General features: G+C 36.8%; 1 protein-coding gene across 2 annotated transcripts; it reads left to right on the top strand.

The window, feature by feature from the left end:
• Positions 1-2,366: 2,366 nt before the first annotated feature.
• pkp3a (plakophilin 3a) lies at positions 2,367-18,232 on the top strand. 2 transcript variants are annotated; one of them, XM_060886241.1, is made up of 14 exons: positions 2,367-2,523; positions 4,690-4,918; positions 7,639-7,733; positions 8,114-8,919; positions 10,783-10,906; positions 10,993-11,197; positions 12,373-12,547; positions 12,738-12,855; positions 12,957-13,121; positions 13,346-13,528; positions 14,445-14,598; positions 14,716-14,911; positions 15,042-15,129; positions 16,728-18,232. In XM_060886241.1, exons 1-14 carry the CDS (start codon positions 2,521-2,523, stop codon positions 16,767-16,769), a joined length of 2,583 nt encoding a protein of 860 aa, XP_060742224.1. In that variant the 5' UTR covers positions 2,367-2,520; the 3' UTR covers positions 16,770-18,232. The 2 variants fall into 2 exon arrangements, with proteins under 2 accessions (XP_060742224.1, XP_060742222.1); XM_060886239.1 differs by lacking the exon at positions 2,367-2,523 and having other exon boundaries at positions 4,448-4,918.
• The last annotated feature ends 746 nt before the right edge of the window (positions 18,233-18,978 follow it).

The following is an 18,978-nucleotide window of genomic DNA, read 5'->3' as shown; positions in this document are numbered from 1 at the left end:
ACTTGTTCTTAGTGTGGCAATCAGTTTCATTAAAAATGTTGTAATAAAATACTGTATTCAAGTATGTATTCAAGTAGATTGTACTATGTCAAAGTATTAGAATATTACACTGTATTGTAATATTAACTTTGCTGTAAAATAGTCACTAACGTGTTTATCTGAAGCAGTCTGGGTAATCGCTTTCTTGGTTTAAATTCAAACTTTATGCATATATAACATACAGCTAGCCTGAGATTATAAATATCTTCTTCTTCATTTCCTTCTTCTTTTTCTTTTGTGGTAATAAAGACACTGACTCACTGAGTCTGTGTCTGTTCTCTATGTTAATTTTAGCAGTTTTTTTACTCTAGAACCTTACTCCTTAGCAGATTCTTGTTTTGTGTAATTTGATATCATGTTTGTAACACAGATTAGGTGCACTAAATATTTATCTGATTAATTTATCTGATCTATTATACATGAAGTTTTTTTTTTGGTCATTCTATCATTCGTACGGCGAAAGAAAATGATTCATTACCTTGGAAAGGGTTAGTCATGACGCTACAGAGACCATTCAGATCTGTAGTTATGCCATGACTAAGTCTCTGAATCTGATGATAGTGATAGTTCACTGTTTTGCCTTTCTGTGATAAAATATCTTTCAAAGATACTACTGAATCTTTTCCCAAAAGCCTCCAGCCAGGGATATTTGTTTTGCACTGTAATAATAACTTAAATGATAAATTCTTAAATTTACACTCACTATTTATTCAGTAGATTAGTTCATAATCTGTTTAAACACCAAGATACTACACTTTACACTGCACTCCATATCACTGTATCTCCCTCAAAGAAAATGTTTTGGACCACAATGGAGATGAATGGGAATAAAAAGGATCACAGTAAATCTGGAATTGTGTATTGCATATTTCATACATGGTATATCAGAGAGGATCGGCACAAATATTGGCAAATATTGATGTCATATTGTACTAGGAGCCTAAGAATAAAACCAAGAAATGGTAAGCAACCTGCTGTTGCATTTCAGATTAAAGAAATGACAGCTAAATGTATTTACTGAAAAGATATTTAATATAATATATTTATTTCAATAACTAGAGTGTATTCCTGTAGCAGTAAGTCAATTTATCAAGAAGCCTAGTCTTGATGTGTATTATAGAACAACATTAAACTATGATTTATTCTAGAGAAAATAACCTCCTGTCCACTAAGCTGATCAGTGTATAAAAGTTATCCATCATAATTTATACCACTGTCACTGTGCATAACACATTTATAATTATTAATGTCTTTTGACCATGGATGAATCTCTATGCTCATATTAGTACAACATTTAACATTATAAATCATGCAATTCTTTGACAGACTTTAGAATGGGTATGTGTATGTCCTAAGAGGTGTCAAGTTCAACACTGTCAATGATCATAACAAAATGTTTAACTAGAAGCAGGGATTTCTCTGGCTTACAAATAAACGGGTAAATAATAGAGTACCACAAAGTATCTAAGAAACTAAACTTTATTACTATGCTGAGAAAATCTATTTATATGCAACCATTCGAATCCCAGTTGTGTTAGAAGTATACAAGAGGGAACTTTCTCTTTGGATCAAGAGGATCATAAATTCTACCTAAACATAGTATCATCCTAATCAGATAAGGAATATGTCTATACGTGATGCAGAGAGTTTATGATAGTCTTATCTTTTCTCTGATATAGTTGTTTATATGTGCAGTTTCTTGTCTTTTATATACAATATCCCTGAATACCTTAGCCTCCATGTATTTAAGTAATTTTTAAGCATAATATAATGCACCTGTACCCATGCATTGTCACCATACATTGAATTAAGCAGTTAAATTAATCAGATTTACTGGTACATACTGTGTAGAACAAGGTGGCAGAACATTCTTAAGATACTGTATATTCACAGCTTCCCTCCTTTCCCTGAAGGGATAATAAGTGCTGAAACAGGTGTTTAGACAAAACCAAATTCAAGTGCCTTCTTTAGTTTAACAAAATTCTATAATTCAGAAAACTTTTAGCAGGACCAAATGGCATGCCAATTATTTATGTTTCTTTTCATTTTTTCCCTGTTCAAGTGACTTTTAGTGATGACTAGTTTTAACATCTGTCTGATTTGTAATGTTGAATGAGTTAAATGCCACTGTTGACAAGGAGGGGTGATCTGTGAAGCCGAGGTAAAGGTGGCTCCAGTTCATTCTGCCACACCCAAAACTACTTGACACCTACAATACACCTACATTGAGTCATCCCTTCACCTCGCCTGTCGGTCTGCCTGTCTCTCTCCTCTCCTCTCCTCTCCTTTTTTTTTAATAATTACAGTGAATGCATGCTTTCACTAGGGAGTTGCCTGTGCCTATATGTTGTGCACTCCCAAAATCATAGTCAGATCAAGTAAAGTTTAGAAGAAGACGGTTGTTCTCAGAGCAGAAACAGTGAGACTGAACCTGTGTTGCCTAATTGGATTTTATCTCTTGTCTGAAAATATTGTGTCTTAATGGTGAGTAGAACTGATCATTGAACTGCATTGTTCAATTTGAACACTTATTGGCATAATGGATTCTTTGTTCCATTAAAATAAATTAAATAGAAATGAATTCTCTAGATTAATAAGACTCCTTAGATTAATTCTCTAAATCTGCTAGTCGGTAAATGTTAATATATTTGTTAATATATTTAAAAATATATTATAAAAATATATAATAAATATATTTAAAAATATCCCATATAATAAATATATTTAAAAATATATTATATAATATTTTCCACAGAAACAAAAAGGGAGTACTCATGCCATTTGTTAGGTATTGATTAGATTTTATTTTTTTTGTTTCCATGTAAATTGAAAGAACAAAACATACAGAAAACAACGCTTAGTTTTAAAGATAAGCCTGATGCAAAACAAAAACTGTTACTTGGGTTGCTAGGCACAGGAGAGACCATATATGGATACAGAAATGAAACAAGCCAACCATTATGCCACGCCTGTCAATACCCAACAAAACTATTCCCTCTCTCTGCCATCTTGTCGCTTTATCTTTGTATGCATGTAGATTGCCAAGATTGTCAAAAATATGTAAACACTTTTTAGATATGAGTCATTCAACATTTATTTGTTTAATAAAGTGTTTAACGTCTTAAACATCCACAACCTGGGCTTAATAATCATATTCTTTTTATTGTTGGATAAACCAAGTACAATATTAACACTTTTTATATTAGGTTATTACACCAAAGCCGTAGATGGAAATCTACGACTTTACGAACTACGGTGTTTTTATTGGTTTACTAAATCTGGGCTAAAAACATGAGATAAAAAAGGTACATGTATTACAGTTGTCCTCATGTCTGTCACAGATATAAGAGGCTGTAGTAAAATAATTGAAGAGAAAGGAGAGAAAATCAAGCTATTTTATGCCATTTTTCATATTCTTATGTTCTGTAGTCATTTTAGATTTTTTTTTAAATCAGTGTACATTGTGTTTTCATCTAAATACAAAATAACCTACACTTTTGATGTCAATATACAATAATTACATGTATTTTATTCTCGTTTTGTTTCGCGCATTGTCTCTACTTAACCATGACATTAAGCATCATATTCAATCATATTCTTCAAAGAAATATAATATATAATAATATATACTGTATATATAATATATAATAATTAACAATGATTTTCGTGTAAATGTCTGTGCACTTAATTTATCATAAAGTAAAATGTTACCACTAGAACAGTATTATATTATGACCACCACTTGCCCAGATTTTATTAAAAACAAATATCATGACAAGTTATGTTGTCAAGTTCTAAATCATTTTAATGGGCATAAAAACATTAGAGAATAAAGTATGCTTAATGTCATGGTTAAGTAGAGACAATGCGCTAAACAAACGTGGTTAGTGGTTAGCACGTGGTTAGCACGTTCGCCTCACACTTCCAGGGTTGGGGGTTCGATTCCCGCCTCCGCCTTGTGTGTGTGGAGTTTGCATGTTCTCCCAGTGCCTCGGGGGTTTCCTCCGGGTACTCCGGTTTCCTCCCCTGGTCCAAATACATGCATGGTAGGTTGATTGGCATCTCTGGAGAATTGTCCGTAAGTATTATATATTGACATTAACAGTGAAGGTTGTTTTGTATTTAGATGAAAACACGCACGCATGCGCACTACAGATACTTTATTGTCTAAGCATTGATTACATTAAACGCACTATTCAAACCTTGTTATTTAAAGAGTCCTGGATTTGCTGTTAATTTGTATTTAGATCTCACTTTGAGTAATTTCTTTAATTCATGAGTAGCACAGGCAGAACCAGGTCCTTGTTGTGTGTCTAACCTGCATCAGGTAACCTGAGTCACCCCTAAACTCCGCCCATTTTTCTGTTCCACCTGCGAAACGCACACGTCTCTGTATATCTGCTAGAACAAAGTTCACCCCAGCTGTTGTGTCGTCGGTTTCGTTAGGATTAGCATAGGCACGGAAGTTTCTCTAATGCTGATTTAACGCTTTAAGACTTCTTTAGGACGTTGCGTTTTGTTAGTAGGTTGTTTTTTTGGGGTGTTTTTGGGTTTATTTTGTCTTTACGCTTCGTACTTGGTACGGTTACTGAGTTGTACGGCTTCGACATGAGCGTGGTGTCTGAGGGTGTTTTTCTCTCGGCTCTGCAGCCAAACAACTCCTCCGTGAGCACGTACGCCTTGCCGGCCGGCACTGAGCTCCAGCTCAGCGGCGCGTACTCTGACGATGCTACGCGAACCAAGCGCGTCCAGCAGCAGGTGGCCCAGAGACTATCCGAGAAAACCACCCTGTCTCGACGGAACAACTCCACCTCCGCGCAGTACGCCACCGTCACCGCCAACACCTCCACCTCCGCCTCCGCGTACTACCCCACCTCAGGTGTGTCACCGTCTACCTGCTCCCAGCCCTGAAACGCCCTTTCTTTCTACACCTTTAATTCTTCTTCAGTATTCTATCTGTCTGTATCAGTAACCTAATTCTGGTCATTTTAACTCGTTACTACATTAACTCCTTCTTGCCTGGCTATTAGGTCTGTGGGATGTTGTTTGGATTGTCCTTAATATATAATATATAATCTATAATACAGGATATTCTACTTTATTTGTTGTATTCTGTTTCGTACACATCGTTAGCCAGTGTTCAGACGACACCATTTTCTCTCAGTGGAAAATAACCCCATGTTTTTGACAGCAGAAGCGAGTTAACACGGAAATTTGCCCGGTTTACTGTCTCGACTAAAGCCGGATGTTTGAGTGACACGTAAATCCTGATCACATCTATAACACTGCAATGTGAAAGTGTGCACATAACCGTCCTTTATTATAATAACCCATTAAATATAACAGCATTTGGTGGTTCATGAACGTCTGGCTGGTTCATTAAATGTGCCTCACTCAGTTATTCACAGCTTTGCATGATCTTATGATTATTTTCTTCATAGTACATCATTTTTTAATGAAAAAAGTTTGGCTCTTGTTTATGTATATGACTTGTTTATAGTTCTGTTTACTGATTACTAAAAAATAATAAGACTAACAAATGAAAAAGTAAAAGAGTTGGTGTAAGGCTTTGAATTACCTCATGGAAACACCAGCAGGTCCAACAAGTAGGTCTAAATTTGCTCTGGTAGCTGTAATAATACACAAACATGTCCCCAGCTTCAAGTATGTGACACAAGTATGAAAAATAGCACTGTACTCGAAACAAATTACTTGCATTGATCTGAAACAATGGTCTGAACGTGGAATATAGGGATAATTTGGATGGTTTTAACGTTAAATTCTATTTGTGTGGCAATAACGAATGCTTTTACTGAAATTGGGTATGAAACTAGCCACTAACATGGGATTTAAACTGGGATTTAAATTAGCCACTAACATGAGCGCAACCGTCCTCCTGCCTGTCTGCCAGCTGAACATGAACATACACACACACACACACACACACACACACACACACACACACACACACACACACACACACACACACACACACACACACACACACACACACACACTGCATTAACATTGAACAGGTTGAAACTTGCACAGTCCATCTGCAGCCTTTTTATTGGTATGTTTTTATCTTAAGGGTGAAAATGATTGGGTAAAGTGAGTTTAACCTCTTGAGATTGGGTTACATTACTTTGTCAGCTCTGAAAGGACCCAAATCATACAAAATAAAACCTGAAACTGCTAAGTACAATAAACTCTTTTTGCTTTCAATGCCCTTTGCTTTTATCTGACTTCACAGGGTTATCTTTTACTTAGATTTTTTATTTTGATAATTAATTTTGTTGAAAATTAAAATAAAAGTTAGTACTGATTTGAGTGTAAAACATTCAGTTGTTGTAGGCATGGACAGTGGCTGCTGTGGGCTAGAACAAGCTTCAGGAGCTTAGGTTGAGCCTTGACAAGTCAGAACAGCTTCACATTTCTGGGCTCTTCTCCAAAGTCGAGAGACAAACTTCGAATAGGGAAATGCTGTTGTCTAAAAGGTAACATGGTCTCATAAGTGAAATACCAAGAGTATGTTTCAGGTGAAAGAGAAATACAAACAAAGATTTCCATGAAAGCACTGGGGGTTTTGTCTATTTGTGTCTTAATACTTTCTATGCTCAATTCTATGTATTTTCAAGGATATGGAAAGTAGGGTGTGGCAACTTGTGGGATGTGTAAGTGAACGTGTGTGTGTGTGTGTGTGTGTGTGTGTTGATTCTATGTGTTTTGGGCAGAGATAGAAGGAGTTGCTTACAGCTATAAGACCGGTTTTCTGCCCCTGATATTAACAGCCCCACCTTTACCTCACCCTTCAGAAAGCATTTATTCTCATACTCACAAACTTACACACAGTGTATAATAATGTGGTTTGATCTTTGGATATTTGATTGTTAAAGAGTATAAATGGCCTGAATTGGAGATAACATGCCAGTACGTTAACTGTAGGACTAATAACACTGTAACACTAATAACATATCAAATTGTAGAGTTCTTGTATATAGACCATTTAGTGATTGCAGCTGGTATACACTATAAATTCATTCTTATCCGGAGTGTTTTGATGTGACAGTAAAGAACAAATAAACAACAGTGAGTTTTAGGCCTTGTGTTGTTCTAGTAGTATAGGTTTTTAACAAAGTAATGTTAGTTTAGCTAATAGTAGTATTTCATGCAAGGTAATGATTTTTATTCCAACAATTTCAAATATCCACTGCGACTTATCCTCCTGATCCTGCTGATTGTCAAGCTGAACACTGGTTTTATGTAGCATGCATATATTTAAAGGAAGCAAAACGAAGCACTTCATCTCCTCTTGTGGTCCACGACACAATGTTTAGTCTGTGAAAATGTACAGTGGCTTCTGTATGAATGGTTGTGCTAAGCACATTGTCCACCTTTCATTTTGTGGGATTTGAGAGCTGACAAAGGGAAGTAAATTAGTCACAAGGTATGAGCATTTTAACCACAGCCAATCCAGAGCCATACGTTCACAGAAATAGACAGGACAATTTATGTTTTTTAATGTCTTGCCTACCACAGGCAACTAGTTTCTTAAAGGTATCAAAAATAATAATAAATAATCTCTCTGTATCTTTCTAGAGTACGGTGGTTCTTCGACAATGAAGTACCAGACCTACAATCCTAGTTTCAGCTCAAAGTCCTATATGCAGTCCTCTACCACCCGACCAGTAATGGTGAGAATTCCATGCTCTTGTTTTCTTCATTTGAGCTTGACCCATAATTTTTTAAAATGTGTACTGTGCTTTTGCAAAGTGGAATAACTGGACACAATATGGTGAGTGTGGATCTGCTAGATTTTACAGGGGTAGAGCAGTATTAGTGTATAGCCTAAGTGTGGAATTTTACAGGGTCTCTCTAAGCAAACTTACACACTTGCATTCCATTACATCATGTCATGTAATATGCATCTAAAAAGTTACTCTGTAATTGTTACTGTACATTTTCATGCATCTGCAATGCTTCAATCATAGTCTATTATTTTTTTATATTTTTTGCCCATGTTAGATTTTTACTGTATATGGCTGTAATAGTTCTCTTGTTGGATCTCCACCAGGCCCACCGTCCATCTCAGCACGTTAGCGGTGGATACTCATCTCGCTCAGCCATGGACTTTGGCACAAGATCTCAGATTAGTCGAGGGGGTGCTGGAGGACTAATGTATAACCATGATGACATGGGTGTTATGGCAGGAATGGGTACCATGGGGGGTGGCTACCAAGGTGGCCAGTCTCAGCAGTATCAGATGAGTACAACAATGCGCTCTATGTCCCGTGGGGGTGCTGATGCAGATGCCGCATCATTACACTCTTTACGCATGCAGTCAGTGCCTCAGCAGCAGGTTACCACTTGGATGACACGAAATGGCAGTGAGGGAAGTCTGGCATCAGACCAGGATGCCGCTTTCTCACGGCAGGAACCAGGTTATAACATGAGCAATGGCTACGCAGCCACGTATCCACACCCATTTGCTACCACGGTCAATGAGTACAATTCTGGAGCCAGGCAGACTTCAGTGACTATTCCTACTATGACACGTTCCGTTAGTGGAACCCTGGCCCGCTATGGAGGCAACATGGAAGAGGAGGCCTTTGTACGTCAATCATACAAAGGTCCTTCACAGCGCACCATTAGCAGGATCACTCAGAACCGTCAGAATCGCAACTCCGTGTCAGCAGGGAGTTTTCAAGGCGGTAGCAACACAGGAGGCTTTGTGATCGGTGGAGGATCCCAGGGTACTCTGACAATGACAAAGGGAAGGATGTCTCGTGCTCCTTCCATGAGAAGTGTGATCAGTGTGGGCAGAGGCAAGGATGTGTTTGATGGCATGGATATGACAGGCAGCGTGGGCAATCTAAGCGGGTGAGACACACGCACACACACACACACACACACACACACACACACACACAAACAAAAGTGCAAATTCTGTTTAAGATTGCCTATGATTGAATAATTTCAAGAATTGTAAGGTTCTCGTTTGTACTGTTTTTATAATCTATGCATCTACACAAGAGAGTTTACCAAGTAAATTATGGAAAGTTGTGAGATGTGATTCATGACATTCATGCTAGTCAGATTTTTAAACTGTGCTTCTATGAATGCCAGATGATGAACAAGGCCCTTCTTCTGAGTGTGTGCAAGCATTATCAAATCTTTACCGTAACCCCAATTGCCACCACATAGACATTCAGCATGGTTGGGGACATTCCACTGTCTAACCGTTCCTGTAGGAAAGCAAGAAACCAGCAATTTAGGTACAGGGAAGTGCAAAAAGCGACAAATCGACAGGCAAAGCCAACCATTTGCTAGAACAGATCAATATAGGGAGGAAGCTGCCATGGAATTCTGTCAATGTTCCTAGGCACATGTCTTGACTGTGCATTCACTACATTATTGTACTCTCAGTAAGGCCAACCATTGGGTCAACCAAGCCTCACAGTTACAGTGAGTTACACAGATGGTGCATAAAAGGTCCAACATGTATGGATGTATGGAATGAGAGGAAAAGAATGGAGCAAATGCAATATGACAAAAGAATTTGTAATAAATACTACACCATACTGTCACTTTGTACCTTTGTTGAAGACCTTAGCAGGCAAATGTTTCCCACTGTCCATCACAGTCCAAGCAGTGAAATAGAATTCAAAAAACAGAATGTTCTATTATATAAACTGTAAAGTTTCTAACTGAAACTGTTTCTCTTCCTCTTATACTTATCCGATAAAAATATTAAAATGATATAAAAATCTCAACAATGTAATATTTACTGAGAAAACACTCTTTTTTTTTAGTGAGTATGAACAAAATTGCAGCGAGGACATATGGCTCGTGAACCTGTCAAACAGGTTGTTAAGGTCGTACTCACTCAATCGTAAAATTCACTTTCACTCGCCTAGCAGCCTCTGCGTGTCTGTGTGTGTTTATTGATGTCACCCTGTGCAGTGTGTGTGTGTGTGTGTGTGTGTGTGTGTGTGTGTGTGTGTGTGTGTGTGTAAAGAATGAGAATGCAAGGAGGCACACCCAAACCAGTCCAACGATACACTACCAACACACCCTGACAAAAACTTTAACTTAATTATGTTGGCTTTGTAGAAGCCAACATTCTGTTTTCCTATTTAAGCTTAGACAAAAATGTATAAAATTTAATGCGGCCTATGGCTTTTGAGCCACATGCCCCAAATTCGGATATGTTGTAGACCCTGGTCTGAAGTTTGTTGCTGTTACTTTTCTAAGCGATCCGAGTACCGGTACTTCCGGTACCAGGTCTCAAAATGGCCTTTTTTCCCATAGACTCCCATTATAAATTTTGGAGGTTTATAACTCGGCAAGCTTTCGAAATATTTACACCAAACTCGGCCAGCTCCTTTAGGGTGATACTCTGAACAAAGTTTTAAATTGGTGTACCGACTGGCCTTTCAGTTTTGCCGCAGCCCCGCCCCCAAAATATGCAAAATCAAAAAACTTTTTACAACATGGACATGTGACATGTCCAAATGTTTTGGCACCCTATCTTTCTGTCCACTTGCCTCCAAATGTAATACTGACCCTTATGTCCACTCGCTTCCAAAAAGCACCGGCCTTTGCGAATACTTGCCTCGTCAAAGCCAACATCAAAGTTTGTCGCTACGAACTTTACAAATCTAGTTTAAAATTGAAGCCTGGTTATTGCTTGTTAGAAAAATGTTAGAAAAATCCTCTCCCCTCTATATGTTCCTCACACAGACTGAGTTCTCTGGATATGCCAACTGCTGTGAAATACATAAACTCAACTGACAAAGAAGAGCAAATACTTGGAGCTGCTTACATCCAGCATGAATGCTACAGCAGTAAAGAGGCCAAGAAACTAGTAAGAGCTGGTGAATTTTACAAATGTATTATATTTTTTTACTAGTAATATAATGCGCTGAACAAACATGTTTCTATTTCTTTCAGGTGAACCAACTGAAAGGTATTCCCCCACTGGTGGAATTATTTAACAGTGAGGCACAGAGGGTGCAACAGTATGCCACTGGAGCAGCCAGGAACCTCATCTATGAGAACATGGAAAACAAAGTGGCTCTTATTGAGGCTGGAGGAATCCCTAAGCTTATGCAAGCTCTGAAAGAACCAGATGATGAACTTCAAAAGAACATCACTGGTAAACACTTATCTTAGGTGTTAATCTGCATTTTAATTAATAATAATTATATATTCTATTGCTCACTAAAAATATGAATATAGGCTGCAGGATTAACTATTTTGTATATTATAACATATCTTGAATATGTGGCTGGACTTACAAAATGGGAATTTGAGAGAGCTTATCTCGGATCAGACAACTAGTGAAAAAAATCAATCAGCTTCTGTGTGAACCAGTGTTTAGCTGTTTGCCATTGTGCACTGCTATCACAAAGTTAAACGTGGACGGTGTTAGTAAAGGCTGGACTTTAGTATAGGTGTGGTGAGGCAGACACAGTGATAACAGTTATACAACAAAAATCATACCTAACACAATAGGGTTTTGTAATGACCTGTAATCTTCAAAGGAGTGGCACTAGGTGTCACAGGTCACTGTAGATCATGCATGAATGAAGTGGTGAAAACTAATATGAAAAATAATATTTTTACTTATGGCTACATGAATAAGTGTGTGGTTTTTGAAGTTAATAACAAATCACTTGGTGCAGGTGTTTGTGTGTATTTTCTGGGGCGTTGTCTATACTCTCCCAGTGAAAGCAGTGTTGTCTTGACTTGCTTGTGTGGATGTACGTAGGCCCATGTGTGAAGCACCTTCTAGGCCTTTTTTACTGTGTAAATAAAATTTAGGGTTGGCAGTCGTCCTTTTTCAAGTTGTTCTGTTTATTCAGATTATCTGCTTGCATGCACTGTGCACATGACAGCCCCATCTCCCTTTTCTCTACAAAGTAATTATGGTCAAAGGTCTTAGGAAACAACTCAGTAAAGTAAGGACAAAAGACAGCTATTGTGAGTTGCAGGAGTTGGCCCAATTTTTAAAGTTAAACCTTTGCGTAATCCAAAATCCCTTGTGTATTTTATAAAGTTTGTCCAGAAACATTAGACAAGCTTTGATCTCTACTATTACAGATAATTATGTGATATAAAGTAAATGTCTCAGACTTGTGAATACAAGGTTGCATGATACAGTATTGTTATGTGGTTTTAGTTGTTTGCACTCATTATCTCATGGTTTGCACTCATTTTTCTTTTGGTGATAAATTACTATCCCTAACATCTCTCTCTCTCTCTCTCTCATTGTATCCCTCCATTCACTGTATCCATTGTATCTCTCTCTCTCATTGTATCCCTCTGCAGGTATTCTGTGGAATCTCTCCTCCAAAGACAATCTGAAAGAGAAGTTGGCAAAGGAGACACTTCCAAAGCTGACTGAAGAGATACTGATTCCTCTCTCAGGAACTGGAAATAAGGAAATAATTTGGCACACAGATTCAGAGGCAGACATCTTCTTCAATACAACTGGATGCCTCAGGTGTGTCCACACTCATGCATATGCAAAACATTCCATAACCCTGTAGTTGTGTAAAATTAAAATAAGTTACACATAATTGTGATCTGCCCTAAGGCACCATTCTCACCCTGTCTGATCTGTGTTTACATACTTACCGAATAATAACTGCAAAAGTGCCTTCTCACTAAATATCCTGCCTATGTCACTACAGGAACCTGAGTTCGATAAATGCAGTGACACGACAGCAGATGAGGGATACTCCTAGACTAATTGATGCCCTGGTGGGCTACCTTCAGAAATCAGTGGAGGACTCCAGAATAGATCAGAAGGTCAGTTCAGCAGAGTAGAAGACAAGCATAATAAGTCACTAACTTATGTTCTTCTTTTTTATCTAAATGCATTCTAAAAAAATTTTTTTTATGTGTGGCAGGGAGTGGAGAATGTTGTATGTGTGATGAGGAACCTGTCCTATCAGCTATATGATGAGATTCCCCCCTCAGCCTTGCTACGCTTGGAGGGCACCAGTCGAAGTCAGACTCCCTCTAAAGGAGAGCCTATTGGCTGCTTCACTCCTCAGAGCAAGAAAGCAAAAGATGTAAAGGGCATTTATCAACATATATCAATTTATCTTTATTGTACACTCTACTGGATGTTGAAGACTTTATAAAATTCTCTTTTATAAGGCTTAATTATTACTTACCATTTCTGGGTTGTGTGTGTGATACTGTGAGAATGCATTTCACTGTATTGTAATCATTAACACTTATCACCTGCAATTTGGTGTATTTTGTGTAACCTTTTTTTCTTCCTGACACTCAGAGACAGAATCAGGACCTGTCTACATTCACTGAGGTGGCCCGGATTCCTAGTGGTAGGGAATGGCTGTGGCACCCAAAAGTGATAGGGCTGTATAATCTTGTCCTTTCACGCTGTGAATCAAACACAACCACACGAGAGGCTGCGGCTGGAGCCCTGCAGAATATTACTGCTGGAGACAGAAGGGTAAGGCAAAAACCTGCGTATTGTCTTTTCAGTGATTAACTGCAAAAAATGGCATTTTAGCAACTGAAAATATTTTATATAGCCTTATTTCATATAGATATATCAGGTATTTCCTATTACAAGATTACAACAAAATAAATATAAGATAATTAAAAAGAATTTTTAGACACATGTACCAATTCCAAGCTTGAAAAACAAAGTCTTGTTCTATTAGAAAATCATTTTGATCATTTTAAGCGGTTATTTCTAAAATGAAGCTAAATTATCTGCTAATAGAACATAATAATATTCTAATAATCTTTCTTAATTCCTAAAGTTAATTCTTAATATAAGTTGAATAATCTTATTTTTGTGTAATTTAATAGTAAATGCTATATAACTCTGATTACATTTAAGATATTTTCACTTGCGATTTTTTTTGCAAAGCTTGAAAACAATTACACGGTAATGAAAATGTAATTCAGCATAAAGACTGTTATATGGAATTGTGACTCTCAGTTGCTCAACCTAGGCTCAAATAGAAAGATACCAAGAAAATGTGTAGCCACATAATATTTTGTCTGGGTACTGTCAGGTTTATCAGGTTTATATAATATTCTTACTCTGTTTTTGTCATGTAACAGTATTGTAGTGCGTATGCTGTAGCTTAGTAACCACGCATGCTAAAACTAAGCTTAGACACAGATAATTCCTCAAGCATTATGATTAGGTTCTATACATCCTGTTAAATCAACAGCTAACAAGAATGTCAGGACCATTAAAAAAAATCATTGTCAGTCATGCAGAACCACAACAACTATTACAAATACAATTGTTCTGGAAAAATATCACATGATCAATAACATGAAATATTTACTAAAATATTAATTTATTTAAAACTGTGTTTTGCATTAAGTATTTTTTTTTATGCATGTAGTGGCCATCGATCCTGAGTCGTGTTGCCTTGGAACATGAGCGTATGTTGCCTACAATTATGGATAAATTGAAGGCAACCAATGATCTTGAACTGCGTTCTGTCACTGGCTTCCTCAGGAACCTGTCCCGACATTGCAGGGACAAAAATAGTCTGGGTAAGTACAGGTCTCATTCTTCTCTAATGAGAAGTCAAAAACTTCTGTTGTGGAAACACTGAAGTTTAATGATTTGCTTTCATAAAGAGCCTTTTTTTGCTATTTGTCCTCTATTAGCTCCTAAGGTGGTGTCAAGCTTAGTGACAATATTGCCAGAGGATGGCAATCAGAAGACCCCTTCACCTGAAGTGGTTATAAATGTCTGTGGCGCACTTAACAACCTTGTAAGCTCTAGTGAGGTGGCTGCACGAGACATAGCCTTTTTTGAAGGACTGCCCAAGCTGACAGGCATCAGGAATTCTCATGATAATAGGTAAGAGGCCCTCACTAGCTTGTAACAGAGCATCTACTACTGTGTAATATGACCAACATGCTTGAAAGATGATTATATTTGAGACTTTCTAGAATCATTCAATTCATGTTCCTTTTTTTTCTTATTTCAGCGAATTGAAACAGAAACAAGCCAAAGCAGCAGCTACGGTCCTTGGCAACATGTTCCAATATAAAAAACTACACAAAGATTACAAAAAGGTAATTTAAGCATGGATATATTAGATTTATTCATTTTTTTACCTAAAATGTAACTTGTGTAATTTAATAAAGTAAAATTTTCAAATAATTAAAAAATTGTCAATAAAGTAACTATCAATAAATTCAATAAATCTTGCAACATGTTAGTGAATAAAATAAAAGACAATAATTGTGGATAAGTATTATCTGGATTTAAAAACAGCTCAAACATTATAGTGCAATAAGAAAACTGAGCTGAGCTACAACTAATTCTCCGAATAAACATGAATCATGCCTTGTTAAAGCTAAGTGCTTGGAAAGCGTTACATTGATTCACAAATTAAATATACAGCCAGTGACGCTGGCATAATACAAGCGCAATATGATCCGACCTCAGTATTCTAGTACAAATCCAGGTTTTCTTTCTGAATAAGCTGTGGTTTACTTAAAGAGCCTGTAGGGCTTGCAGTCAGAAATGTCTAGTAGTATTACAATAATAGTAGCCGACATGTGGAATGAGATCCTCCAAACTGGATATGTTGATACCATTGTAAATTGTTGGAAAGTTTTCAAAGAGCATCATGAAGCACTCAACCTGGAACGCTTTGCCAACCGTGCTGAAGTTTCCAGACATACTGTATATTATACTGTATACAACATATTGAGTAATTTATAGTCCAGGAAATCCTACATTTCTCAAGTGTTGGTATAATGAAAAACCACAAAATAATGCAGTCGCCTTTGATTTCTCTAGCAGAGAGCATAAATATACAAATCGGTACATTAATGAATAAATATACAAAACAATGAGTTTGGTTGCTTTATAGTTGCAGTTGTTCTTCTCCGCTGCTTTCACAGAAATATGGTATGAAATATAATGTGACTGTTAACTGGGACATAAACGTTTCCCTGAGACATTAACATGTTCGAGGAAAGACTGTGTGTCATGGTTTACAATACAACATATTTTCGATGTGTTTCCACACCCTGCCCTGTAGTCATTTTCCACTTTTAAAAAGACTGGTTTGGACACACACACACATGCACACGCACACACACACACACCAAAAGCAAAAAGGGTGTGTGCAAATGTGGTTGTGCTTTATCAAGTACAGGTGGAGCCATAACCCAGACCTGTCAGGTGATTTCCTCAGGAGCGTGTCCCAACACACCACAGAATGCCTCCATTTCACAAATCTGCTTTTTGCTGTCTCACAAAAATCTCAAAAAAAGGGATAATGCAGGGACTAAGCAAAAATGAATGAGTAATATTATATTAAAATGTTAGTCACAACTATAACTGACTAATAAATACCATGCAGTAAAAAATCAGGAACGGTTTGGTAGTTTATTGGTAATCAGTAATTATCCAGTATTATTTATTTGGGGGAAAAAAAGGTAAATAATCAGCATTCTGTATGTCACTTTTTTTTTGCTTTGACCCTGTAGAGATATTGTTGAATACAGCTGTGTTGCACAGTAAAATATAAATGTATGTGCTTTTGTGTTTTCAGGGGTGACCATTTGTACACTCTTTTTGACATATCAAATAATCATTGCACTGCATTTACATTTACTTATGCGACTTTCTTTTTTTTTTCTTTTTTTGTTCTTTACAGAAAGGATTCAAGAAAGAGGATTTTTCAGAGCTGAGCTTCTAAATAAAGACTGAAACTGTGTGGATGTAAATGCATGAATGTAAATGAGGAATGGAATGAAAAAAGAACAGTAACCCATATTTCATCTGTGACATTTGGCTACAGCAACACAACCTGTCGTAGAATACAGGAAGGCCACATCTGTAAACTGAACTTGATTGATGGAGGATGCACCTTAATTAAATTCCTGTAGACCTCAGTTGTTTCTTATCTTCAGGGATTTTTGGCCACTGATTTTTTTTCGGCCACTTTCAGCAGTGTGCAGGAAGAGTTTGGACTGTTGTGTTACTGTTTTCCCAATAACATGGGCATTGCCCTATCTTATCATATGGTAGTTCATGGGGTTAATTTCTTTTCGTATTTTTAAATTGTAAACTACTGTGACAGGGTTTTCCCCCCTTAAACATCAGGACTGATATCTGGGGGAACTGGTTGTGGGATTTAAACAAAAAGGATACTAAATATTTCTAGACTGCACCATATACCATATATGTTATAACTGTTGTGCTTTTCAATTGCCCTAATGTTTTTTTAACTGGTCTGTGTTGTTATATTAAGGCTATGTCTCAATACTTGCACTGTTCATAATGGCTATATCCATACACAATTTACATTACTATCTAGTACCAGGATATTTGTAGAATACTTACGGTAGTGTCAAGTGAAGCACTTATGTCTACCACTAAATGGCATTTTGCTTGATATGTCAGCCATTTAGAGAAAATTAAATGACAAATCTTCACACATTCTTTTGTCGTTCTAGTACATGATGAGGATATTTATTCTACCCTCATATTCTATCTTATTGAATTTAAAAGTGTGAATGCACCGCTTGCACTAAAGACACTTAGAAGTACTTACAAACTTACAAAGCAGGCTAAACTTAACAGAATCTGACACATAATAACATGTGTTTTCATGGTGTTGTATTACAACCTGTTCTAGTTCAAATGAATCCACATGAATGTAAATTGTTGCACACTTTCCATACAAAGCAGGTCTTGATACAGACATTTTTATTTTTTTATCTAAATTTCTTTACTTAACAGATTTATAGCAAGTTTGAACAATTTGACAAACTGGAAAATTCTTAGGTTCTTATATTGTGTCATATACTATAGTTAATAAGGCCTCATGTTAAATAACTACAAAAAAGGTACAGCAATTAACTTGTCTACAAGAAAATCTTTCATTTTTGTTATAAAACCGGAATGTTTGGGATATATTGGATATGGTGTGAATATATAGATCGGTGTCTATGAAATAACTGCATTTTGTAATTTAGACACAATAAGTAATATTTTTTATCCTGGGAGATTATATTAGTTAAGTGACAAGGGTTTTTGTCAATTTGCCAAATTCTGTAGATGACTAATATACAATGCCTGTTTTATACAATTCATAGCAAACGCATTCTTAGTTGTAATATTTTGCCTTAATGAAAATAAAAAAAATATATTATCTGATGGATTTTTCATTGTACTGAACATTTGTTTGATCCTTAATGATCTATCTTTTTCTTTCACTTTTCCTACTCTCTTCTTGCCTTCCCCCACCTTATCCATGTTGGGTAGATGTGATGAGCCTTGTGTCATAAATTTATTAACCTACCTGCGCTCTCCTCCAACATGAATATTCTGCCTTCTCTAAAGCTTAGGTGTAGCTAAATGCAAGCACCCTCTAAAGCTAGACAAACATGTTTCATAATGTCGATGCAAAAATTAAGCCCTTTTTGTGAAACAGGAACACTTGAGTTTTAATTGTGGGGAGTATTGTATTCTGTTGACATAAAGCATTTACTGTAGTTTACGAGGTTTTAGTATTTCTCTCTATCCCTTATTATTTATAGTTGCTGTGAGGTTCCCCGGTCAATGACGTTCTCATACATTTGTTCAGCAGTAAAAGTGATGACAGTCAAAGTGTTGCACTGACGTCAGTCAAGGTTTCATCCTAGTCAGTCTCCAACCCTATCCTAGACTTTAAGCCAAAAACTATTTGGATTGGTTTTACTTAATGGTTAATCAGAAATGACGTAGAACATTTCAGATTCCACAGAAAATGAAGAAGCCCATATGTTTGCTGGACTTTTGCTGTCTTGTACTGTACGTTAGCATGGTGAAGACACAAAGACAGATGTCACAAAGACAGACACCTAGTGGGATAACAGTATCATAATAGTAGTAACAATATTTTTTTGTATTGCAACATCTTA

The sequence above is a fragment of the Tachysurus vachellii genome, chromosome 14 (genome assembly GCF_030014155.1).
Source record: "Tachysurus vachellii isolate PV-2020 chromosome 14, HZAU_Pvac_v1, whole genome shotgun sequence".
Classification (NCBI taxonomy): domain Eukaryota; kingdom Metazoa; phylum Chordata; class Actinopteri; order Siluriformes; family Bagridae; genus Tachysurus; species Tachysurus vachellii.
This window is presented reverse-complemented; position numbering and strand designations above follow the sequence as displayed.